This window comes from Pan paniscus, chromosome 16, assembly GCF_029289425.2.
Source record: "Pan paniscus chromosome 16, NHGRI_mPanPan1-v2.0_pri, whole genome shotgun sequence".
NCBI lineage: Eukaryota > Metazoa > Chordata > Mammalia > Primates > Hominidae > Pan > Pan paniscus.
The window spans coordinates 73,441,398-73,463,183 of NC_073265.2; the positions used below are offsets into that span (position 1 = coordinate 73,441,398).

The 21,786-nt window shown below is 48.2% G+C and overlaps 1 protein-coding gene, 1 long non-coding RNA gene and 1 pseudogene across 2 annotated transcripts; 1 reads left to right on the forward strand and 2 right to left on the reverse strand.

The window, feature by feature from the left end:
* Positions 1-5,167, reverse strand: part of LOC117975951 (chondroitin sulfate proteoglycan 4-like) — a 45,650-nt pseudogene extending 40,483 nt beyond the window's left edge.
* Positions 5,168-5,839: 672 nt separating this feature from the next.
* LOC100975034 (putative ubiquitin-conjugating enzyme E2Q2-like protein) lies at positions 5,840-16,757 on the reverse strand. Its single transcript, XM_063596898.1, is given in 4 exon segments — positions 5,840-6,362; positions 14,099-14,248; positions 15,670-15,720; positions 15,722-16,757. Coding segments are annotated over 4 exon segments (396 nt in total). The 5' UTR covers positions 15,755-16,757; the 3' UTR covers positions 5,840-6,200.
* On the forward strand, positions 14,548-21,703 carry LOC129394022 (uncharacterized). Its single transcript, XR_008621200.3, has 3 exons — positions 14,548-15,316; positions 16,766-16,890; positions 17,159-21,703. It is a non-coding gene; the product is annotated as an uncharacterized LOC129394022 (long non-coding RNA).
* Positions 21,704-21,786: the final 83 nt, after the last annotated feature.

Below are 21,786 nucleotides of genomic sequence, written 5' to 3' on the forward strand. Positions count from 1 at the left end.
TCTTTCCTTGAGTGAGAAGCACCAGAAATATTGTCTTGGAATCTAGATTTCACCCCTGGAATAATGGGTAACTGAGAATCCCTTGATCAGTCCCCCTAAGTTTGGCAAAGTTTCTCGAGGTCACTGAAGGAAGCCAGGCTAACTGTTCAGGGACAGGGAGCCCAGGCAGATGCTCTGTGTTCTGAAAAAAAAAAAAAAAAAAAAAGCTGCCTGACCTGTGGTGGAGGAATATCTCAAGGAGAGATGAAGGACATAGTTCTGTCACCATGACATTGACACAAGAAATGGCTCTGGTATGGTGCTCCCAGATGCTAGAATAGGTGATGGCAGAGTATGGGAACTGCAGAACCAGAACACTAAGAACCATGATCTTGGAGTCCTGGTATGGTGCATCTCTGTAGGGATGTGGCATCACTACCTGCAGAGCTCAACAGCCATCAGCACCAGACTGCACCACATAGGTGTTCAACAGTGACACCTTGTGGCAATGAGCAGCAATGACAGCAGCAGACTGACCAAGCCCTAGTCCTCTTCCCACTGGGGTGTGGTAAGAGATGGCTGCCCCAAATTTGTTAATTTGTTTTTTTTTTTTTTCCTTCTAAAATAGAGATGGGGTCTCATTGTGTGGCTCAGGCCAGTCTTGAACACCTAGGCTCAAGTGATCTTTCCACCTTGGTCTCCCAAAGTGGTGGGATTATAGGCATAAGCCACTGCACCCAGCCTGCCCCAAATTTGGACTAAGACCCTGGGTTCTTAAACTCTTCCTGGTATGGGGTAAGACTCAAGTAGGAGCCACAAGACTCCTTGATAATAAAGCTTGTGGTGTCTTGAAGGATGAAATGGAAAAATGAAGCTGAGGCAGTACTGGTGCTGTTACTGTCATGGACAGACAGTGGTGCTGCAGATAAATTGGTGCAGTGCCACCAGGATGCGCAGGGGTCATGGGGGCCCAGGAGGGGGTCTCGCCGAGGAGGAGGGGATGCCCACACTGAAACTTCAAGGAGAGACTAGAGTTCGGCAGGTGCAGGGAATGGGTGGGTCACACACCTGGCAGGAGGAGTGTGATGACCAAAGGCCTGGCAGCAAGTGACCATAAGATGGCCAGGAACTGAAAGCAGTTCTGTGCAGTCAGAGCACAAAGGGCCAGTGAGGGCTTGTGGTGGGAAACATGGTTGGAAGGAGCTGGTGGGCAGAGCCAGTTCATGAAGGATTTACCATTTCTGAGCTGCTGCTGCCCATCCCACAGTGGAGAACTTGAGACCCCAAGAAAGGTGACTTACACAAGGTCAACAGCCAGCTGGGGTTCACTCAAAGCTAGACAAGGAATCTCGCCCCAATCCCAGGGGGACGTCACTCACCTGCAGGTGTCCAGAGTAGAGCTGCAGCAGGAGGTGGTCAGCTGGGCCTGCTGCCAGGAGAAGGAGGGCTTCGGGTTGGGACGTGGAGAACTGCAGCTGCAGGTCTATGTCAGTCAGAGCCATGGCCATAGTCACCTCCAGGTGGTTCTAACCGAAGAAGGAAGCTGTGTGAGAGAGGGAGCTGTGGTCAAGGCTCAGATTCTTACCTGTAGGAGGCGAGGTGCTGCAGAGAGGGATGGGTAGGTTGCAGAAAGGGGTCCGTGCTGGTGCACCCTCATGGTTCTGCCATACGGTACTGCCTCTGAGCACTGCCCAGATCCCAGCATTTCCTTGGTCCTGGCACCAGAAGGCACAGCCTCACCTTGTGTCCAGCCCAGACCCTGACTTGGCAGGAGGTCAGACCCAGAAATTCCCAGCAACTCAGGTCTCCTCCTTGGAGGTTCCTGGAGCCAGAGGCCTCTGCCAGCTCTGACTCACCTCCCCTGGGCCCCAGAGGAGTCTCCCTCCCAGGTCTGGCTCCCCGACCTGGTCCAAAGGGAAACATCACTGGCCTGATCACCTGGCTTGGTGGTCACAGCCCCGAGGAATGGAGTTTCTGGAGAATCACCCCCAGGCCAGATCGATCCCTGCTCAGATTCCTTCTCCTAAGTGCCCTTGTGCTTGGGCTCCTGTGCAGCACCTGCCGTGCCATGCCCCACCTCCATGGGTTGGCTGGGGCCACGGCTGGGATCTGGGGGTGATGTCAGTGCAGCCCACCTATCCTTGCTTCTCCCTCAGGCCATTCTTCCAGCTGCCATTGAGGGTGGGGGCAGGAGCTTATTGGCCTGAGTTTGCTAAGGAGTAAAGGCTCTGAGGCCAGATGGGGACCATATGCAGTGTCAAACCAAAGTGGGCCCACACTTCCTCCACTACCCCTGCTGTTGCTTCCTGCTGGAGAGCTATTCACAGTCCCCGCTGAGCAGTCATATCCAGCCCCATTGTTTCCACCGTGGCCAAGGAACCAGGGATGAGAACAGCTGAGCTCCCAACCTCCCCAGGCCGCCACTCAGTCTGAGGCTGAAGACAGGGCCTAGAAGGGGCTGAGGATCTGCTGAGCAGGCCAAAGAGGGCCTCCCCAGGCAGAAGGCCATGTCTGGGCTTGCCTGGGATTAGTGGTTCTTATGCAGGGCCTGTTCTGTCCCACACTGGGACTCCTCCTCTTTTGAGTTGCTGCTTCCTCCAGGCAGTTTCCCCAAATTAGCTTCCCTGACTTCCAAACCGATGCCATAATTTCTAGTCTATGCCTTTTGCGGTGATAAGAGCCAAATATAACTTTAACTTTGCCTGCAGATGTCCAGGGCTGGGGGGCAGACAAACACAGGTTAAAAACTGTGATTCATCCCTGTTGGGTTTCCCTCAAACCCCAAGAACAAGCACAGGCTGATGGCCTTGATGGGGTGATCCAGCACCGATCTCACATGCACTGGTCCCTAGCCAGCCTGAGCCAGCTGCCAGCTGCCATCTGCTCGAGGAAGTAGCTTCAGCCATTGGAGGAGTTGGAGGTTTGTACACCCTCAGGGCAGCCAGCCTCATCTGGAGGGATATCCAGGAAAGATCCCGTAAGAGCCCCTCGGGTTGAGTTAAATCCCCTCTAGTTATCCCCTCCTCCTGCCAGCACTGCTGGCAACACCAGCACCTTGGCTGGGAAGCTAAGGGAATCAAGCAAGCCCCGCAGACCATATGCGCGGGGGTGGCCCAGCAGGCTCAGCAGGCACAGCACAGCTTGGTGCCAGCAAGAGACAGACCAGGAAACTGCAGGTGGCGGCCAGCTACTGGGGTGCCTTATCTGCAAAGACATTGATTCCTAAGAGCAAAACACAGCACACTAAAGTGAGGGAGGCCATAGCACAAGGGGTGGGGGCACATGGCCCTGCAGGATGGAGCCACCACAGTCACCGGCTGGAACGGCTCACAGCAGCTGCCAGAAGCCAACTGTTGAATTTTCAGGAATTTTGAGAGGCAGGTGATACTGCCAACAGTGGGAATATTTATACCAGGAAAAGAGGCAAATACTGAAAATCAGGGTTCCCTCTCCCCAAGAAAGCCCATTGCGAAACATTTACCTACCCAGCACCCACGGGGAAGGGGGCACATCTCCCTGTGCCTACCCACCTGTGTTAATCAGGGTTCCCTAGAGGGACAGAACTAATAGGAGATATAGACAGATATAGATATAGATATATAGATATAGATATAGATATAGATATAGATAGATATATAAAGGGGAGTTTATGAAGTATTAACTTACACAATCACAAGGTCCCACAATAGGCTGTCTGCAAGTTTGAGGAGCAAGGAGAGCCAATCTGAGTCTCAGAACTGAAGAACTTGGAGTCCAATGTTAGAGGGCAGGAAGTGTCCAGCATGGAAGAAAGATGTAGGCTGGGAAGCTAGGCCCATCTTACCTTTTCATGTTTTTCTGCCTGCTTTATATTCGCTAGCAGCTGATTAGAAAGATGGTACCCACCAGTATTAAAGGTGGGTCTGCCTTCCCCAGCCCACTGACTCAAATGTTTATCTCCTTTTACAATGCCCTCACAGACACTTCCAGTAGGTCAATACTTTGCAGCCTTCAACCCAGTCAAGTTGACACTCAGTATTAACTGTCACACCACCCTTGCACTAAAGGTATACATACACCCACTAGGGCATGGTCAACGTCAGAGATCTGGGCCAGACAGGAACTGAAGTAGATGGTTGGCCCTAACCACTGAACCACCTGCCTGCGGCCTCCTGCCATCAGAAGAGAGTAGAGCCTGTTTGGCCAGAGTGGAATGGTGGCAGGAAGCAGAGGTACTTTCCAGAGCGCTGGGGTCTGAATGGGTCCATTGAGGCCGGGCCCTGCTGCTTCCTGTAGGGCTGAGTGGGAGAGGCTCACAGAGGCTGCCTTGTACAGCTGGAGCGCATAGCCAGGGAAGCCCCCACCCCAACAGAGGCCTCTGATGCCCTGCTGGCCAGGGCTTTGGAAACTCTGACAGCACTGCTTCCCCTACCTCCTGATCTCCTTTTTCTGTCCCTCTTACACTCTCTGAGGGGCTGCAGTTGCAAGAACCCAGAATCTCTGTCTTAGAGGTAGTGGGGGGTGGGCAGTTGAAGAAGGGCTTTGAATGGAGAGGGTCTGCACAATAAAGATGTAATAAGCTAGGAGTCAATCCAGAGGACTTCCTGGAGGAGGTGATGGTGGTGTAGAGTCACAGAGAGGGAGGAATAGGCAGTCTCAGAGGACAGCAGCAAGGCCAAGTGAGAGACTGGCAGAGGTATACAGGTCCCCGTTGGCTGGGGTGAGGAGGGTTTCTGCTCCCTCACCCCGCAGAGCCTCTGGCTTATCACAGGATAAGAGCCAGCTAAGCTCCAGGGGCTTTCCAGGAAAAGTGTCTCTTGGAAAGGGTGTGACCTTTTCATCGGTCCTGACAGCACCCTAGAAATAGCTTGGCCTTTTCCCTCCCCTGAGCTCCACAGAGAACACAGCCAGCAGAAGACACATTCCCTGTCATCCAGAAATGGGTTTGATTCTCAGCTGAGGGACAGCAGGACTGGTAGAGACTGTCAGGCCACACAGCTACCTACAGAGCACCCCCATGCTTGGTCGGGGGTGGGAGGGATGGCAGGGTCTGGCTGTCCACAGGCCGGGCATGACAGTGGGGTGCACTGGAAGTGGCGCACTTTGGAGGGGCAATGTCAGGGGAGAGCTTCCTCTTGTTGGGCCACAAGACTCCACAAGGACAGCACGGTGACTGATTCCCAATGCTAGACGCGAGGCAATCGGTCATGTGTAGGGGTGTGTGTGTGTGTGTGTGTGTGTGTGTCTATATACACACACATGTGTATATATATATATGAGGGTGTGTGTATGTGTGTGTATACATAATTTATTTATTTAGATGGAGTCTTGCTCTGCCACCCAGGCTGGACCTCAGTGGTGCGATCTCGACTCACTGAAACCTCTGCCTCCTGGGTTCAAGCAATTCTCCTGCCTCAGCCTGCCGAGTAGCTGGGACTACAGTCACCTGCCACCATACCGGGCTAATTTTTATATTTTTAGTAGAGATGAGGTTTCACCATATTGGCCAGGCTGGTCTCAAACTCCTGACCTTGTGATCTGCCTGCCTCGGCCTCCCAAAGTGCTGGGATTACAGGTGTGAGCCACAGCACCCAGCTATTTATAGATATTTATAGAATATGACCTCAACTATTTAAACATATCTGTAAGGGTATAAGTACTTTGATAACAAAGAAGCAATACATACTGATAGAAACTAGCTATCATGTCAACAGTAGTTATATTAGGTAGAGAAATTATGTGAGATTTTTATTTTTTTATATTTTACTAATCTTCTCAATAATGGTTGCTTATAAGTTTTATAATCAAGAAAAAAGATTTCTAAAGTTTTTGCAAAATGGAAAGTTATGCTTCTTTATATACTAAAGACAAAAACAAAACTTCCTATTTGAATACCTTTGACTTTTACTGCAGACTTACAGACCCTTGAAAGAAAAGGCAATCCCCTCCCACTAGTTCTGGTGTCATTCTCCCCATCTCTCCCTTCACTTCCACCTTGGTCTTCTTTCTACTTCCCACCTTGGCTAGTGGTCTCCACCCAAAGTGCTTGCTTGGCTTAATGGTTAGAATTCAGGGAAAAAGAGATCCCGAATTGCTAATCTAAACTAAGGTTATATATGTGGGAAATAATAAAGAGAAACCAGGTAGTAAGTAAGATTTGGAGGACTTAAAATACCCACACTTTAATTCCTCTAAGATTATAGTTATTAATCATGTTTTTATATAATATTATCACTTAACATTTAATTTCTAAATATAATGTTCATGAGGAAAAGAGAAAATAGCTTGGTTTCTTTCCTCACCGAACTGTTGTCCTTAGTATCTTCTAGACGTTCCAGAACTGATGTCAGATTTGGCTCATCAGAGTCCACAGACCATATCGGTGAAGAAGATGTATAGGATTCCTGTTTAACCCAGAGACACCTATGTTAAATGTTTACATACAGACTAACCCAAATATGCAATTAAACCACACCACTAAATGGCAAGATGACCATGGATTGAAACAAAATGTATGGGGGAAAAGGCAACACGTTTAAACCCATGTGAGGAGCTGGACTTCTGAGACAGCCATTCTCCTTGCATAGCACTGTCTGCTGCTACAGCTCATAGAAGTCAACAATTTTCTTTAACACTGGTAGGCAGCCTCTACATGGCCCTGATCACCCTCACCTACTGCCATTCACACCCTTGTAAAATTCCACCCCTGGACCTAGTGACTTACTTCTAACAAAGAGAATACAGCAAAAGTAACATCGCTTCTGAGGTGAGGCTACAAGGAGACTACGATGCCTGCCTTCGTCACCCTTCTCCTGCTCTTTCCATTGCTCCCTCTGATGGAAGCCAGTTGCCATGTGATGAGGTGCCCTATGGAGAGGCCCACGTGACAAGGTATTGTAAAAGGCCTCTGACCAACAGCCATCTAGAAACGGAGGCCCAGTCCAGCAGCCTCTGAGATGGATCCTGCCAACCTAAGCTTGGAGACAGATTCTCTCCCTATCCTGCCTTGGGATGATCACAGCCACCACCAACACCTTCACTGCCTGGTGAGAGGCCAAGCCAGTGAACCCAAGGTAAACTGGACAGAATCCTGACCCACAGAAACTGAGATAATGTTTGTTATTTTAAGCTGCTCAATTTGTTACAGAGCAATAGATAACTAACTCAAACACCATAAAATTCTAATATTTTATTCTATCACAAAAACCAAGTAATACCAAGTAAATGCCATTACTATACATATATTTTTGTAACACAATTACATGTGATTTTTTAAAAAAGCTAATGAACTATGCATTATGTGCTTTCACCCACTAACAGACGTTCCCGCTGTTACTTTGTACTGTTGTCTATTATAAATTGGGGAAAAACCATTATTATTATATATTAGCTTCAGAATAACTAAGTTCAAGTCACAGAAAACAATTTTGCACAAACAACTTTAGGCAACACTGCTTTGAAAACTGTAATCTGAGTTAAAGCTGAAGCCGCAGAAACCAAATATTTACTGAAGTTTCCTTTTTAAGAAAAGCAAGATGGGCCGGGCACGGTGGCTCGCGCCTCTAATCTCAGCACTTTGGGAGGCCGAGGTGGGCGGATCACGAGGTCAGGAGATCGAGACCATCCTGGCTAACACAGAGAAATCCCATCTCTACTAAAAGAATACAAAAAAATTAGCTGGGCGCGCTGGCGGGTGCCTGTAGTCCCAGCTACTCAGGAGGCTGAGGCAGGGGAATCACTTGAACCCGGGAGGCAGAGGTTTCAGTGGGCTGAGATGTCCACTGCACTCCAGCCTGGCGATAGAGCAAGACTCCATCTCAAAAAACAAACAAAAAAAAAAGAAAAACAAGTTGTATTGATGGAGGACATCATTAACAGTATATCTCTTCAATAATGGTTTATTTTACTATTCTCATTCTTCTCATTCCTCTCTTACTGTGTTCCAAATCTCTTTACAGGCTAAAAGAAACTCTTCAGAATTACTCCTATTCTTTTTTTTCTTTTTTTGTTTTTTTTTTGAGACCGAGTTTCGCTCTTGTTGCCCAGGCTGGAGTGCAGTGGCACGATCTCAGCTCATCACAACCTCCACCTCCCGGGTTCAAGCAATTCTCCTGCCTCAGCCTTCCTGAGTAGCTGGGATTACAAGCATGTGCCATCATGCCCCACTAATTTTGTATTTTTAGTAGAGACGGGGTTTCTCCATGTTGGTCAGGCTGGTCTCGAACCCCTAATCTCAGATGATCCGCCCACCTCGGCCTCCCAAAGTGTTGGGATTACAGGCATGAGCCACCGCGCCCAGCCAATCCTATTCTTAAAGAACACCACTTACTGAGTATTGCATTTTCTTCTATAAATTCTTCAGCATACACTGAGAATACACCATATGGACTATTTTTACGCTTTTAATTTTGGGTTTTTTTTCTTTTGGCTAAGGAAATTGCAATTAGATTTAGGACTTCATTCTGTTAGGTTAGTATTTGTCTAATAAACTTCAGCATAAGCAAAATAAAATATGTGTTGTTGCTCTGGACTGAAACCCCTCAAAACCATATTTTAAAAATTACAAAAAAAAATTAACTGAAATCAAGTTTTTAAAAACCTTGTAGATGAAAAGATATGATATCTAGTATGTCTAAGTACCTATTTCAATGGTTCCCAAAGTGCGGCCCTCAGACCCCCAAGTCCAAACTATTTTGACAGGAATACTAACATGGTGACATTTGCTGTAAGTGTGCAAATACAATGGTGGGTAAAAATGCTGGTACTTTAGCACAAACAAAGGCAGTAACACCAAACTACTAGTAGTCATGGTATTCTTCACTATGCACAGGAAAGGTTTAAAAAGGAAGGGCGGGTGGGGCATGGTGGCCTATGCCTGTAATCCCAGTGCTTTGGGAGGCTGAGGTAGACGGATCACCTAAGGTCAGGAGTTTGAGACCAGCTTGGCCAACATGGTGAAACCCCATCTCTACTAAAAATACAAAAATTAGCTCAGTGTGGTGGTGCATGCCTGTATTCCCAAATACTTAGGAGGCTGAGGCAGGAGAATCACTTGAACCTGGGAGGCAGAGGTTGCCTTGAGCTGAAATTGCACCTATGTAACTCCAGACTGGGCAACAGAGCAAAACTCCGTCTCCAAAAATAAAAATAAAAAAGAAGGGCAACAAAAGGTCAGTTTCATTTAAGAATGTCTATGATAAGGTTGGGAATTTTGGCTCATGTCTATAATTCCAGCACTTTGGAAGGCCCAGGCAGGGGGATCACTTGAGCCCGGGAGTTCAAGACCTGCATGGGCAACCTGGTGAAACCTCATCTCTACAAAAAATACAAAAATTAGCTGAACACAGTGGCTGCATGCCTGTAGTCCCAGCATCTTGGAAGGCTGAGGCAGGAGGATTGACTGAACCCAGAAAGTTGAGGCTGCAGTGAGCTGTGATCACGCTACTGCACTCCAGCCTCGGCGACAGAACAAGGCCATATCTCAAAAATTAAAAAAAAAAAAGAATGTCTATGATGAAGCAGTGAATATTTTACTATATCTAAATCCTTGAATATATCTTTTTAATATTTCAAGTGATGAAATGGGAAGTATACATGAGCATTCCTACAGGCTGCCTGAGAAAAAAACCCTTGAGTGACTAAGTCATGAAGTGAATTAACCACTTTAATGGAATACCATTTTTACGTGAAAGGCTGACTGACAAAAAATGTTATTTTAACTCACATTTCTGGCAGATATTTTCTCAAAAAATGAGATTCTGTCATTTCAAGGAAAACAACAGACAGGCTCTAATAAAATTCAATAACAAAATTACTAATAAAATTCAAGCTTTTGAACAAAAAATTAGAATTTTAGAAAACTTATGTCCACCATCACTTTCCAAAAGTATTCTGATGAGATTGATGGTGGTATTGATGAATGTATTTTGATACTGTACAATCAAATGTATCAACATGTAGAAGATCTTAGTGAACCACTATTTTATAAGTGACCAATGCACAATGTTGTAATATCATGCAAGGGTGGAAGATCCAAAGTTCAAGAAAAACCAAGATTTGATGGAGTATCAAAAAAGAAGCCTAGGCAACATGGCAAAACCCTGTCTCTACAAAAAATACAAAAAGTTAGCCAAGTGTGGTGGTACACACCTGTAGTCCCAGCTACTCTGGAGGCTGAGGTGGGAGGATCACCTGAGTCCCCGGAGACTGAGGCTGCAGTGAGCTGTGATCACACCACTACCTTCCAGCCTGGGCAACAGGGCAAGACCTCATCTCAAAAAATATATATATATTCACAATGATCTAAAATGTTATCTGTATGAGATTGGCCTTTGTTCACATTTTTTCAAGAAAATATCACACAATAAATTGAATGCAGAAGCAAACTGACATATCAATTTGCTAATGACATGTCAAACATCATGCAAATGACATATCAAACATCAAAAAAATTTGCAAAAGATGTAAGATTGCACTACTTTGGGTTTAGAAATTTTCTTTTCATAAAAGCATTTATAACAATATGTGGTGAGCTTTTAAAGAATATTTTAAATATTTCTGATTTAATTTCTAGTGATGAATACCAATAGATATACCCTACATAAACCAAAGCTCCTTGGGCCCTCAATGTATTTTTAAGAGTGTAAAGGAATCCTGACCCAAAAACTTGGAGAACTGCTGCCTTCCCCTCCACTTTCTTCCTTCCCTAGAATTTCTTCCTTGGAAGAAATATCCTTTTGCCATTCTATATTAACTTACATAGTTCCACTGAGGCAAGTTTTGCTACCTCCCTCCCATCTTTCCACCTCTCTCTCAACACAAAGCCTGACCAAAGGATTCTACCAGCCCACCCCATTTCCAGTGATTAGCTGTCAGGTGGGCTAAGCCAAACAAATCTGGGTTTTCCCTGAGACTAGACCTCTCTTTCTGGGAGAGATGGAATCACGGGGACAAGGTTGGCCACCTTGGGGTAGTGAGAATTCATCCTGCCTAAACAGGGAGAATTCAAACAAGTTTCTAGAAAGCCAAACTACTTTCTAGAAAGTCAAAGATAATTATATTTTTTGCCATGACTGTAAGAATGCCCATTTCATTGCACACTTTCTAACATTTTTACCAATCTGATAAATAAAAGCTGGTACTGAGATGAAAAAAAGGCTGGGCACAGTGGCTCACACCTGTATTCCCAACACTTTGGGAGGCTGAAGTGGGCAAATCACCTGAGGTCAGGAGTTCAAGACCAGCCTGGCCAACATGGTGAAACTCCGTCTCTACTAAAAATACAAAAATTAGCCAGGCATGGTGGCATGCGCCTGTAATCTCAGCTACTCGGGAGGCTGAGGCAGGAGAATTGCTTGAACCCAGGAGGTGGAGGTTGCAGTGAGATCACGCCATTGCACTCCAGCCTGGGCGACAAGAACAAGACTTCATCTCAAAAAAAAGAGAAAAAAAAAAGTTCCCATACAATATAATTTCTTCCATCTCTGGAAACAAATTCAGCAATGAGAACTGAAAGTCACCACGTGGAAGGTTTCAAGGATTTAGGTCTACCTACTGATGTCTAAAGCATTAGTTAAGTTACAAAAAAATACACACACACACGTGCACGCACACACACACATACCCGTATGTATTCAGTACCAGAAAACATGACTGACTACATGGTAAAGTCATCCAACAGAAAGCACACAATAACTGAAGGCAATGTAGAGGAGTAAGTTATAACATGGATCTACAATACTGTTGAGTGAAAAAGCAGATTACAAACAAATATCTGATTTTTAAGGGAGAGGAAACATATACAAGCACAGGAGAAAAGAGGTGAGCAGATGACTAGAAAGATACAAATTTCTGACAGTGGCACTTTCTGAGTGCCTAAAAGTTTTCTAAATTTCTTAAAATAAGAAGGTTTTGTTTTCCATATTACAAAATATCCATCACCCCAGGAAATTTAACCTTCGGCACAAACTCTACAACATGTTCAAAGTTTGTTCAGTTTAATATTTAAGAGACAATCTATTTTGAAAGACATTTAAAATGACCAATATTTAAACCTATGCATTAATATTTTTCAATCACGTTTTAAATTTTGTAACTTTGATAAGTTTTAGATCCATCTTGAAAAGATAAATTTTCTGTTTGTCTTTAAAATATTACCTACAATATGCCTGTTTTTATACAGTTAATGGTGCTCAAAAATCACAATATAAATTCAGGCAGTGTTCCTTCTATAGAATGTGTAAGTGCTTCTAATACTGCTCTTTTTCACCAGTTATGAAAACACAGAACAATTATCTAAGCATCTAATTATTCAGGTCCTTTGTTTCTCCTCCATTCTGTTAGTTTTATACTAATTTCAAGGCCTGTGAGGATGAAGTTGTCTGTGACAGCTACCACAAAGGTTACTATAAGCAGACAAATTTCCAGCAAGTTTATCACCACTACCATCCCACCATAAAACTGTCTCAATCAAGGGCAACACAATTCAAGGTTAGTCAAGACAACCTCTTTACCTGTCACTGCTTAAGAAAAGGATTTTTTGGTCTTATTTAGAAATAACTTTATCTATTTTTCTCCATAATTCCACTGAAACCAATGTGTGCCTCTATCTCAAGCACCAGCAAGCAAAACTGCCTGCCAGTATGTTCAGTTTTTGTATCTTTCCAAATGTAGGGCACAGCTATCTTTTGATATCATAATTTTTTGAAAACCGATGCACAAACTTCTTCTTGAAAGTTCAGCCAGGTGCGGTAGCTCACACCTGTAATCCCAGCACTTTGGGAGGCTGAGGCAGGCAGATCACGAGGTCAGGAATTCAAGACCAGCCTGGCCAACATGGTGAAACCTGTCTCTACTAAAGCTACAAAAATTAGCCAGGTGCGGTGGCAGGTGCCTGTAATCCCAGCTACTCAGGAGGCTGAGGCAGGAGAATTGCTTGAACCTGGGCAGCAGAGGTTCCAGTGAGGCAAGATCGCACCACTGTACTCCAGCTTGGGTGACAGAGTGAGACTCCATCTCAAAATAAAAAATAAAAAAAAAGAATTTCAGATATACAGCAGTTGTAATTCTTCTGAAGGCTGCTTACGGGACACATTACTTTCATACTTTGCTGTTCAATAAATGTGGGGTGGAGAATAAAGTAAATTGACAGAATTACCATATAAAATAAAATTCGAAGTCCTCTGACAACAAAAGAAACTTAAAACACACACACACACACACAGAGCTTTCCCTGCTAATCATTTTACAACAACCAAGTAGCTAACCCAGAGCCCACAAAAGCAGAGTAAAAATTCTAACACTTGGTAAAATAAAAATACACATATATCCCTGTCATCTAAAAAAAATGCTTACGTATTCAAAGACAGACAGCAATTGTAGCTACTGACAACATCATTGTAAGCAAACTGAGGCAGAGAAAACAAACGTGCTGATGAGGATTTGAAACACCTAAGCTGCAGAAACCCACTGGATGGTTTCCTAGGTTCCGAGTTGGCATTATCTTTCAGAACGATCTTCTAGAAGAGATCACATAACACTGTTACAAAGGATCTGGAGAAGGGGACCCTGGCTTCATCACTCTGGCTCTCCAGTCATGCTTTACATTTTCACTTCTTACACTCTCTTTCATAGGAAGTCAATTTACAGGCTTCCACCAAGCCCTTAAGAGACCTTTTTGTACTATCCATGACAAGTTATTGATGTTATGTCTGCACTTTTGACAAATTCTTAGCAGTTAACTTACTAGGCAGTTAAGATTTTTGTTCAAGCACAATATAGCTAGAATAGGGTCATATATTCAATAAAACAAATATTTACCAAGCATTTATTGAGTGGAAGATAAAAAGCACAAAGCATAATTATAAAACATTCTCCCCTGCCACCATAAAAAATTTTTTAAAGCCTTACAGAATACAGCATAACATAACCAAAGCAAAAATAGTGAGGACTAAAGAGGGGAGGAAGGGGAAATATCAGCATGAATTAAATATGACCCAGAAGAGCGCTGATGGTCAGACACGTAAAGACAAATTGGGTAGGGTTAGGGGGTGGCTGTCAGGGGCACATTCTACAGGGGAAAAACAGCTGATACAGAAGCCTGAAAGGAAAAGCGGGCAGAGCACCTGGACAGGACTCTTACCTGCTGCATCCAGGGTACAATGCGCCTTTCCAGAACACAGCAGCGACCCGGGATAGAGGGATCGCTCAAACAGCACCAGAGGCTGCATTCCAACTTTTCCTCCATCAACGAGTCCGTTTTCATTGTTAGTTTCTCCTTAAACACGATTGGCTGAACATGCGGGAACAAGGAAAACCTGACTGAAGAACGAGGCATTTAAGCTTAAGGGCCTTGGATCTGGGCGCGGTGGCTCAGGCCTGTAATCCCAGAACTCTGGGAGGCAGAGATGGGTCATTTGAGGTCAGGAGTTCGAGACCAGCCTGGCCAACACGGTGAAACCCTGTCTCTACTAAACAACACAAAAGTTAGCCAGGCGTGGTGTCAGGAGCCTGTAATCCCAGCTACTCGGGAGGCTGAGGCAGGAGAATCGCTTGAACCCACAGACTGTCAAGAGATGGAGGCTGCAGTATGCCGAGATCGCCCCACTGCACTCCAGCCTGGGCGACAGAGTGAGACTCCATCTCAAGAAGCGCCTGCCACCATGCCCGGCTAATTTTTGTATTTTTAGTAGAGACAGGGTTTTACCATGTTGGCCAGGCTGGTCTAGAACTCCTGACCTCAGGAGATCCAGCTGCCTCAGTCTCCCATAGTGCTGGGATTACAGGAATGAGCACTGCGCCCGGCCAAAAAACCGAAAATCTTAAAGGCCATTCCCTTCCCTCACTGGGCTCAAACAACAGCGGGAGCCGCCCTGCCACGCCCCGTCGCGGTCCAGGGGAGCAGGCTAGCTGACTGAGGGCGATCATGGGCCCCAAAAGGGCTGCGGGCGACGCGAGCTCCCACCTCGGGGCGCGGTGACTGGGGCGAGAGGTGCCGGCAGCCCCCAAGCCAGCCCCGCGGCAAGGAGCCAGAGAGACGCGCCCTCCCCCTCCTCCCACGCAAGCCTCACGCAGCGGGGCGGGCCAGTCGCGGGAGAAAGGGGCGCGCTCGCCCCGCCTGGGGAACTGGGGCCTCTCCCGGGCAGGCTCCCCTTTGTCCCGGGACTCTGGGCGCCTCCTCTCCGCCCTCGCCCTGCCCCGTGAGGCCGCCACTGGGCGCCTCACCGTGATGTTGCAGTGGAGCGTGAGCTGCGGCGGCGGCTCCTGGTTCTTGTGGAAGATAAAGGCCAACAACTTCAGCTTGGCCTTGAACCCTCACACGGACATTTTACTCTCACCTCTGGCGGGAGGGGCGCGGAAGGTGAGCCAGTCGGGAGCCGCTGTCACGGCCGCAACCACCCGCGGGACCTCTCGGCGGCGCTCTCCCAGCTCCGCCTCTCCCCGCTGCCTCAACTCTAGTCGGAGTAGGGCTGGAAAATGGCAAGGAGCACCGCGGCCTCTGCGGGGAGCTGTGTGGCGGCCTGGGCGGCTGCTCCCCTTGTAACAGACTCCACCGACAGGAGGCGCTGCTCCTGTCAAGCCGCAGCTTAAAAGGGCAACAGCACCACCGCCCCCGCTACCGCCTGGGAAAGGGCTGCCCCCACCCCGCTCCCGTCCCTCTCGCCCCTCACACCCGTCGCCCCTCACCCCTCAATCCGCGCGCCCCCTGCGCACCCGTTTCGGCGGCTGCAGGAGTCCAGAGCATGCGCGCGCTTCCGGCTGCCCCCTCCTCGCCTTGACCCAGCACTGTTGGACCCATCTGGTCCGTTCTTCACACTCGCGGACTGGAGGCTCCGGGCAGCACAACCACCAACTCGTGTGTGTGTTGGGGTGGGGGTGGGGGGCAGAAAACCACCAACTCGTGTGTGTGTGTGTGTGCGTGTGTGTGTGTGTCTCCCAAGGGAACAGCACTGCTGAGTTCAGGCTATCAGCTCATGGACTGTCAGCAAAATACAGTCACAAGAAGGCTATGTGCTGTTTTGTCTCTTGCAGTGACGTCATGTTGCTCATGTTTTATGTTTTTCAGAGTTCATTAGTTTCTGTTTGCTCTCAGTTAATATCCAGCTCAATAGATTGTGTAAGGAGAATACTCCCAAACTGAAAGTCACCTACATAAAATATAGTGAAAAATACGTCACCCACTTAAATTATAGTTGAAAATATGTACTCATTAGTTTTGTGTAGCCAACACTGGATAATGGGTAAGGGGAAAGGATCCCAGGGCTAGACTGCCTGGGTTCAAGTTCCGATTTCCTGCTGGCTGTGAAATACTTGACAGCGTTCAGCCTCTGTTTCTTTTCTTTTTTTTTTTTTTTTAGCTTAATCCCAAATGTGATAGTAAGTCTCAGTTTCTTGATCTGAAAAACAGAAATTATTCAATGACAGTCTATGTGAAAACTTTAAAGTTTTCAAAGCCACTATCTAGCTTAGGAAAGTCCTCAGCTTTAGGGGTTAAAGTTTTTAAAACCACTGCCTGGTTCAGGAAAGCCCTCAGCTGTAGCCATTATTAGCTATGATTATTATTGTGGTGGCTACACATACATTAATGAGGCAGGAAAATGCTCAAGGATAACAACCAAGTATCCAGATTATCTCATCAGACCGAGACAGATGCATATGCGTGCATGATCATGTTTTAGCTCAGAGCCATTTGTCTAAAAGGCTCTTGAACTCAGAGGCCCAGGAGTATCAACTTTGCTTTGCAGTGGAGCCATCGCTTTTGTTAATCAATGAAATTGACATAACGCTCTTCTTTTTTTTTCCTTTTTAGCACCAACCATGTGCCTAGAGCTAACTGTGTTAAGAAGAGCATGCTTCAAGTGGCTGGAGTGAGCAATTCAACTTGTGGAGGAATGAGAAGTGACAGTGTTGAGACAAGCAACATAAAACTCCAGGGTAAGGTAGAAATCACTGAAAGTCAGGCAAAGGAACTGGCGTCCAGTAATGAGTCAGGCTTTGCCAGCCTCTGGCCCTACAGATGGCTCTTTGCAGAGGAAAAAATTAAGCCAGGCCCGAGGGCACAGATCCTAAGGGAATGATGGCAGCTCTAGGCTGTCTATGAGAGTCCAAAGATGCTGCTTCACCCTGGGGCTTTAGGCAAGTCCCCTTCCCTCCCAGAGACTCAGCATCCCTTCTAGCAAATGACGTTCTGCCTTTCTCCTAGGATGGCTGTGGGGATCAAGGGAGACACTGGCCATAGGGATACTATGTTAACTGCAGATGCGGCTGTAGGAGCACTTTGCTAACTTCCAACGTGAGTTCAGACTCTTCAGGCTATTTGGCACCCAGATCTATGGTGAGGTGTGACATATGGGATGTAAAGTTTGATCCCTGCTCTGACTCCAGTCTTGCTAACACACACGAAACCTTTGGCAAATCATGACCCTGCCTTGGGGAAAAGGGCAGTCTGGGAGAGCTTCTTCAAGGCAGCCTGGCTTCAATGCAGTCCGGGGCATGACTGAGATAGGCATACGTGGTGAGGAACTGGAGGGTAACTGGGTAAAGAGCTGCAGTGTGGGCAGAGGTGTAGTGTGGGTCACATCGCGGATAGCCACTGGCCAAAGCAGGGAACAGAGACAGAATGAGGAAGAGCTCTGTGGGGAGGGTGGGGCACAGGGTGGAGAACCTTCAAAGTCCAAAGAGTATGACTTGTGGGATTCAACGCTGTAGGCAGTAGGGAGCCATGGAAGGCTCTTAGGTGGAGAAATGACAGCTGGACATTAGTGAGCAAGCCCTGTCTCCCTGAGCAGCATGGGTGGTCCTCTGAGCACACCAGGCACGAGTGTGCAGGGAGCTGGTGCAAATGCCTCTGTGTGCGGGTGAGCATCTGTGTTGTGACTCTGCCCACGCATGTACTTCAGTGTGCCGAGTTGCTGCACGCCCCAGATCCATGCGGCACGTGCCGGCCGGTGAGGGTGCTGGGCACCGGGAGGTGGCGGAGAGGGCGACGTATGCGTGTTGTTTGTGGGCATGTGTGTTAGCGTGTGCATGCGGGCCGTGGGGCCTCACAGCATGTGTGTGCACACTCTGGCATGTGCGTGTGTGTGTCCCCCACCCCCAGGCCTGCCCCACCCATGCATGTGACCTGCCATGTGATTTGAAGCTGTCTTTCAGAATCACTATCAGTGGCCCTTGAGGAGCGTCAGCCATGGTAGGTACATGTCTCGCTGCCTGCTGCATGAATGGTCTGCCTGCCCCGCTGCCCCAGCTCCACACAGGGGGCATGCCTGGAGCCTCAGAGCCAGGCTCCCTGCCCCTCCCTTCTGCAGCTGCAGACTTGCTCTTTCCTTTTTCTGTCCTTGTGCTGCTGGCTGTCTCACTTTGCTCCCTGTGAGCCACGGGACTCAGTGCCACTGCTCAAGGTCTCCATGGCAGAGCCTGGGGGCTCTTACAACAGGCTCCATGCCCAAGGTGGCAGATGTGGAACCATCAGAGAGGGCACAGAGCTCATGGTTTATGGTATGGGGGCTGGGAGCTTGGAGGGGGTTGTGTGTGGGGCTAGACTCAGGCGGCCAGAGGCCTGGGAACATCATCCTGGGCACGCCGTACCTGTCATGCAGTCTGAGTCATGCTGCCAGGGCAGGTATCCAGCTCCCAGCCTGGGAGTGCCAAGAGCCAAATCCACTGCAAATTAGGGGTGATAGTCACGGTCCCACGTCCTCTATCTGTCAGCAATCCAGTGGTGATCTAGGATAAAAGCCTGAGAGTCCTATACACGCGGTCATCCCACAACACACTTCATAGGCCATGGAAGGACACACAGCCCCCTTCCCTCCCTCCCAGGTACCATGATAGCTGCTAGCGTGCGACTGAAGGCAGGGTCCCTGGCACCTGCTGAAGCACTACTGCTGGCCAGCAGGCTCACGCACCTTGGCCTGTTGCTTCTAGGGGTCGCCTGTGCTATTCAGCCAAGGGGACCACAGTGCATGCTGGCCCAGCTGAGCTCCGCCTAGAGAGCTCACTTCCCTTTCCTGCCACGGAGTCTCCCTCTTCTGCTTTTCCCAGCAGGAAGGGCCCAGCCTCACCTATGTAACCTGCAGCCCCCCGCCAACCAGTTGAGGCTCCCCTGTTAGACTTAGAAGTCTATGGCCAATGGCATCCAGCTACCTGCCCTCCCTGCCTTCCCCAGGGTCCCTCAGAGGACCCTGGGCTTTCTGATGGCCCAGAGGGGCCTCTGGCATTCACTCCAGCCAGCCATCCCTTATAGCTCCACCATTTTGGTTCAATCAGTGTTCCTTCTCTATCAGGTCTGGTGGCTGTTGGATGGGGCTCTCCAAGCAAGAGGTGGCCCTGGGCCAGTGGGTTGGAAGACATGGGGACCACAGAAGAGGGAAGCCCGAGGGAGCTGGCATTGGTCTGAACTGTGGGTGGATGGGTGGATTGCCTGGGTTCCATGAGACAGGCCAGCGTGTGTGAGCTGGGGAGGGCCGCCGCAGTCCCCAGGCACTACCTATGAAGCTCTGGCTTCTCCCTCCATCTTCCTCCCCTTTCCTTTCCAGCCCCTCTTTTCCAGGAACCTTGCCATGCCCACACCTACGCCCTCCCCTCCCCGGCCCTCCCACAGCTGCTGCAGCGCACCCATACTCTGCACTTGCCTCACCAGCTCTGGCTTTTCTCTAACCTGTTTTCTCTCTGCTTTCTCTCCAACTGCCAGCTGATCGGGTCAGGCAAGTCCATCCCGTCCTGAGAGCCCCAGGCCCCACTTCGACCTCTAAACAGATTCCTCCTCTTCTCAGAGACCTCCCTTTCCAAGCCTGCCTGGGTGGGTGTCCTGTGACTTGACAGTGGCTCCCCCAGCCCCAAAGCCAGCCCCCTTCATCTGTGACTTAGTCTGTTGTAGTGGTGAGCTGACACGTCCAGGTGTGACCGTTGCTGAAAACTTGTGCCCCCTCTGTGGTATGCCCCTGCCCTGTTCTATAAATAGCTATAAATTCTCTCTCTCACATACATACACACACACACACACACACACACACACACACACACACACATATACATATAAATACGTGGCCAACTGCCTCACCTCTAGCACTGGGAATCAGTCCCCGTGCTGTGCTTGTGGAGTCTTGTAGACCAGCAAGAGGAAGCTGTCTCCTGACATCGCCCCTCCAAAGTGCACCACCTCCAGTGAGCTTCCGGGACATGCGCGGCCTGTGGACAGCCAGCCCCCGCCATCCCTCCGGCCCTTCTGGCCAAGCATGGCGGTGCTCTGCAGGCAGCTGTGTGGCCTGACAGTCTCTACCAGTCCTGCTGTCCCTCGGCTGAGAAACCCATTTCTGGATGACAGAGAATGTGTCCTCTGCTGGCTGTGTTCTCTATGGAGCTCAGGGGATGGAAAAGCCCAAGCCATTTTTAGGGTGTTGTTGGGAGCAGTGAAAAGGTCACACCCTTTTCAAGGGACACTTTTCCTGGAAAGTCCCTGGAGCTTAGCTGGCTCTTACCCTGTGAAGCCAGCTCTGGCCACTAGGGGACAGGGCCCTGAACTCAACCTGGAGGGAACCTGCGGGGCAGCCGGCACTCCGGAGGGACAGACAGGCCACCCGGTGCAGACAGGAGAGGGAGGCAGGGGGACAGAACGGAAGACACCTGGGGTGGATGGAAGTCAGTGCCCTTGGGCACTGGTATCTGTCTTCCCTGCCACAGCTAGATCAGGCTTCTCAACCAGTTGGCTGTCAGGGCCAGAGTGTACTCCGTAGGCACCATGGCAGTCCCCATGAAATCCACCAGGTGTCACCAGGCAGCATACAGGTAACAGGCCTGGAAGGTCCCCAACAGCCCAGCTGGACATGCTGAGACACTCTGGGGCTCCTCATTCAGTGGGACAAACTGCAGGACCCAGTGAGGGAAATGGGAACATAACAGGCTGAGCAGTATGGCTAAATCCATTTATTCCAAAATCAAAAGCAAAAAAAAAAAAAAAAAAAACAGGAGTCCCATCACCAGGCAGCCATGACCCCATCCCCGCCTCCTTCCTCACTCCTATGCTAGCAATAAATAAGTTTCCCAGCCGCGAATAATTATAAGAACCTCTTCCTCATATGCCAGCTGCAACCTCCGCTAGGTACGATACAGAATGTTACACAGCTACAGTATGTACACGGGGGAAGAGGGGCCACCCCCAGCAGCCTGTGCCCTGGCCTGGTCTACAGTTAACTCCACTGTCCCGCCTCAGCTGCCTCTCTGATTAAGAATATGGGAGCCCCCCTGAGGGAAAAGTTGCTTTGGTGAGAGTAAGAAGGCCGTCAGACCTCCTCCAAACAAACCAACTCCACCAACCTCTGGCTCTTAAATAACAAACATCATCATCCAGAAATGTAAGGACTCAGCCTTGGTCAAGGTGGTAAAGGGTCTGTTTGTCTCCCTCCATTAGACAAGGGTCTTGTCTTGCTACCCTAATGGTAAAGGGCTTTGTAGGGACATGGTGGGGGTGAAGACTCCAGACCCACTTCTCCAGGCTTATGCTGACAGGGGCCTGCTTTTATTTATTTTTATTTTTATCCCATGACTTTTTTTAAATCCTGTAACTTCTTTTTCATAACTTTTTAAAATAACTTTTCATAAAACTTTTTTTTTTACTTTTTTTCCACAACTTTTTTTTGCCACTTTTCCATGGTATTTTTTTATCCTGTAACTTTTTCATCCCACAACTTTAATTTCTGTAACTTTTTTAGTTTGTGTTCTTTTAATAAACACACTTACATAGTTACAATTTTGTAAGAATAAAAACCGATTACCTCATGCCAAGCATGCCGAGAATTTGCAGAGTCTCAATACCCAATACTATAGTTTTCA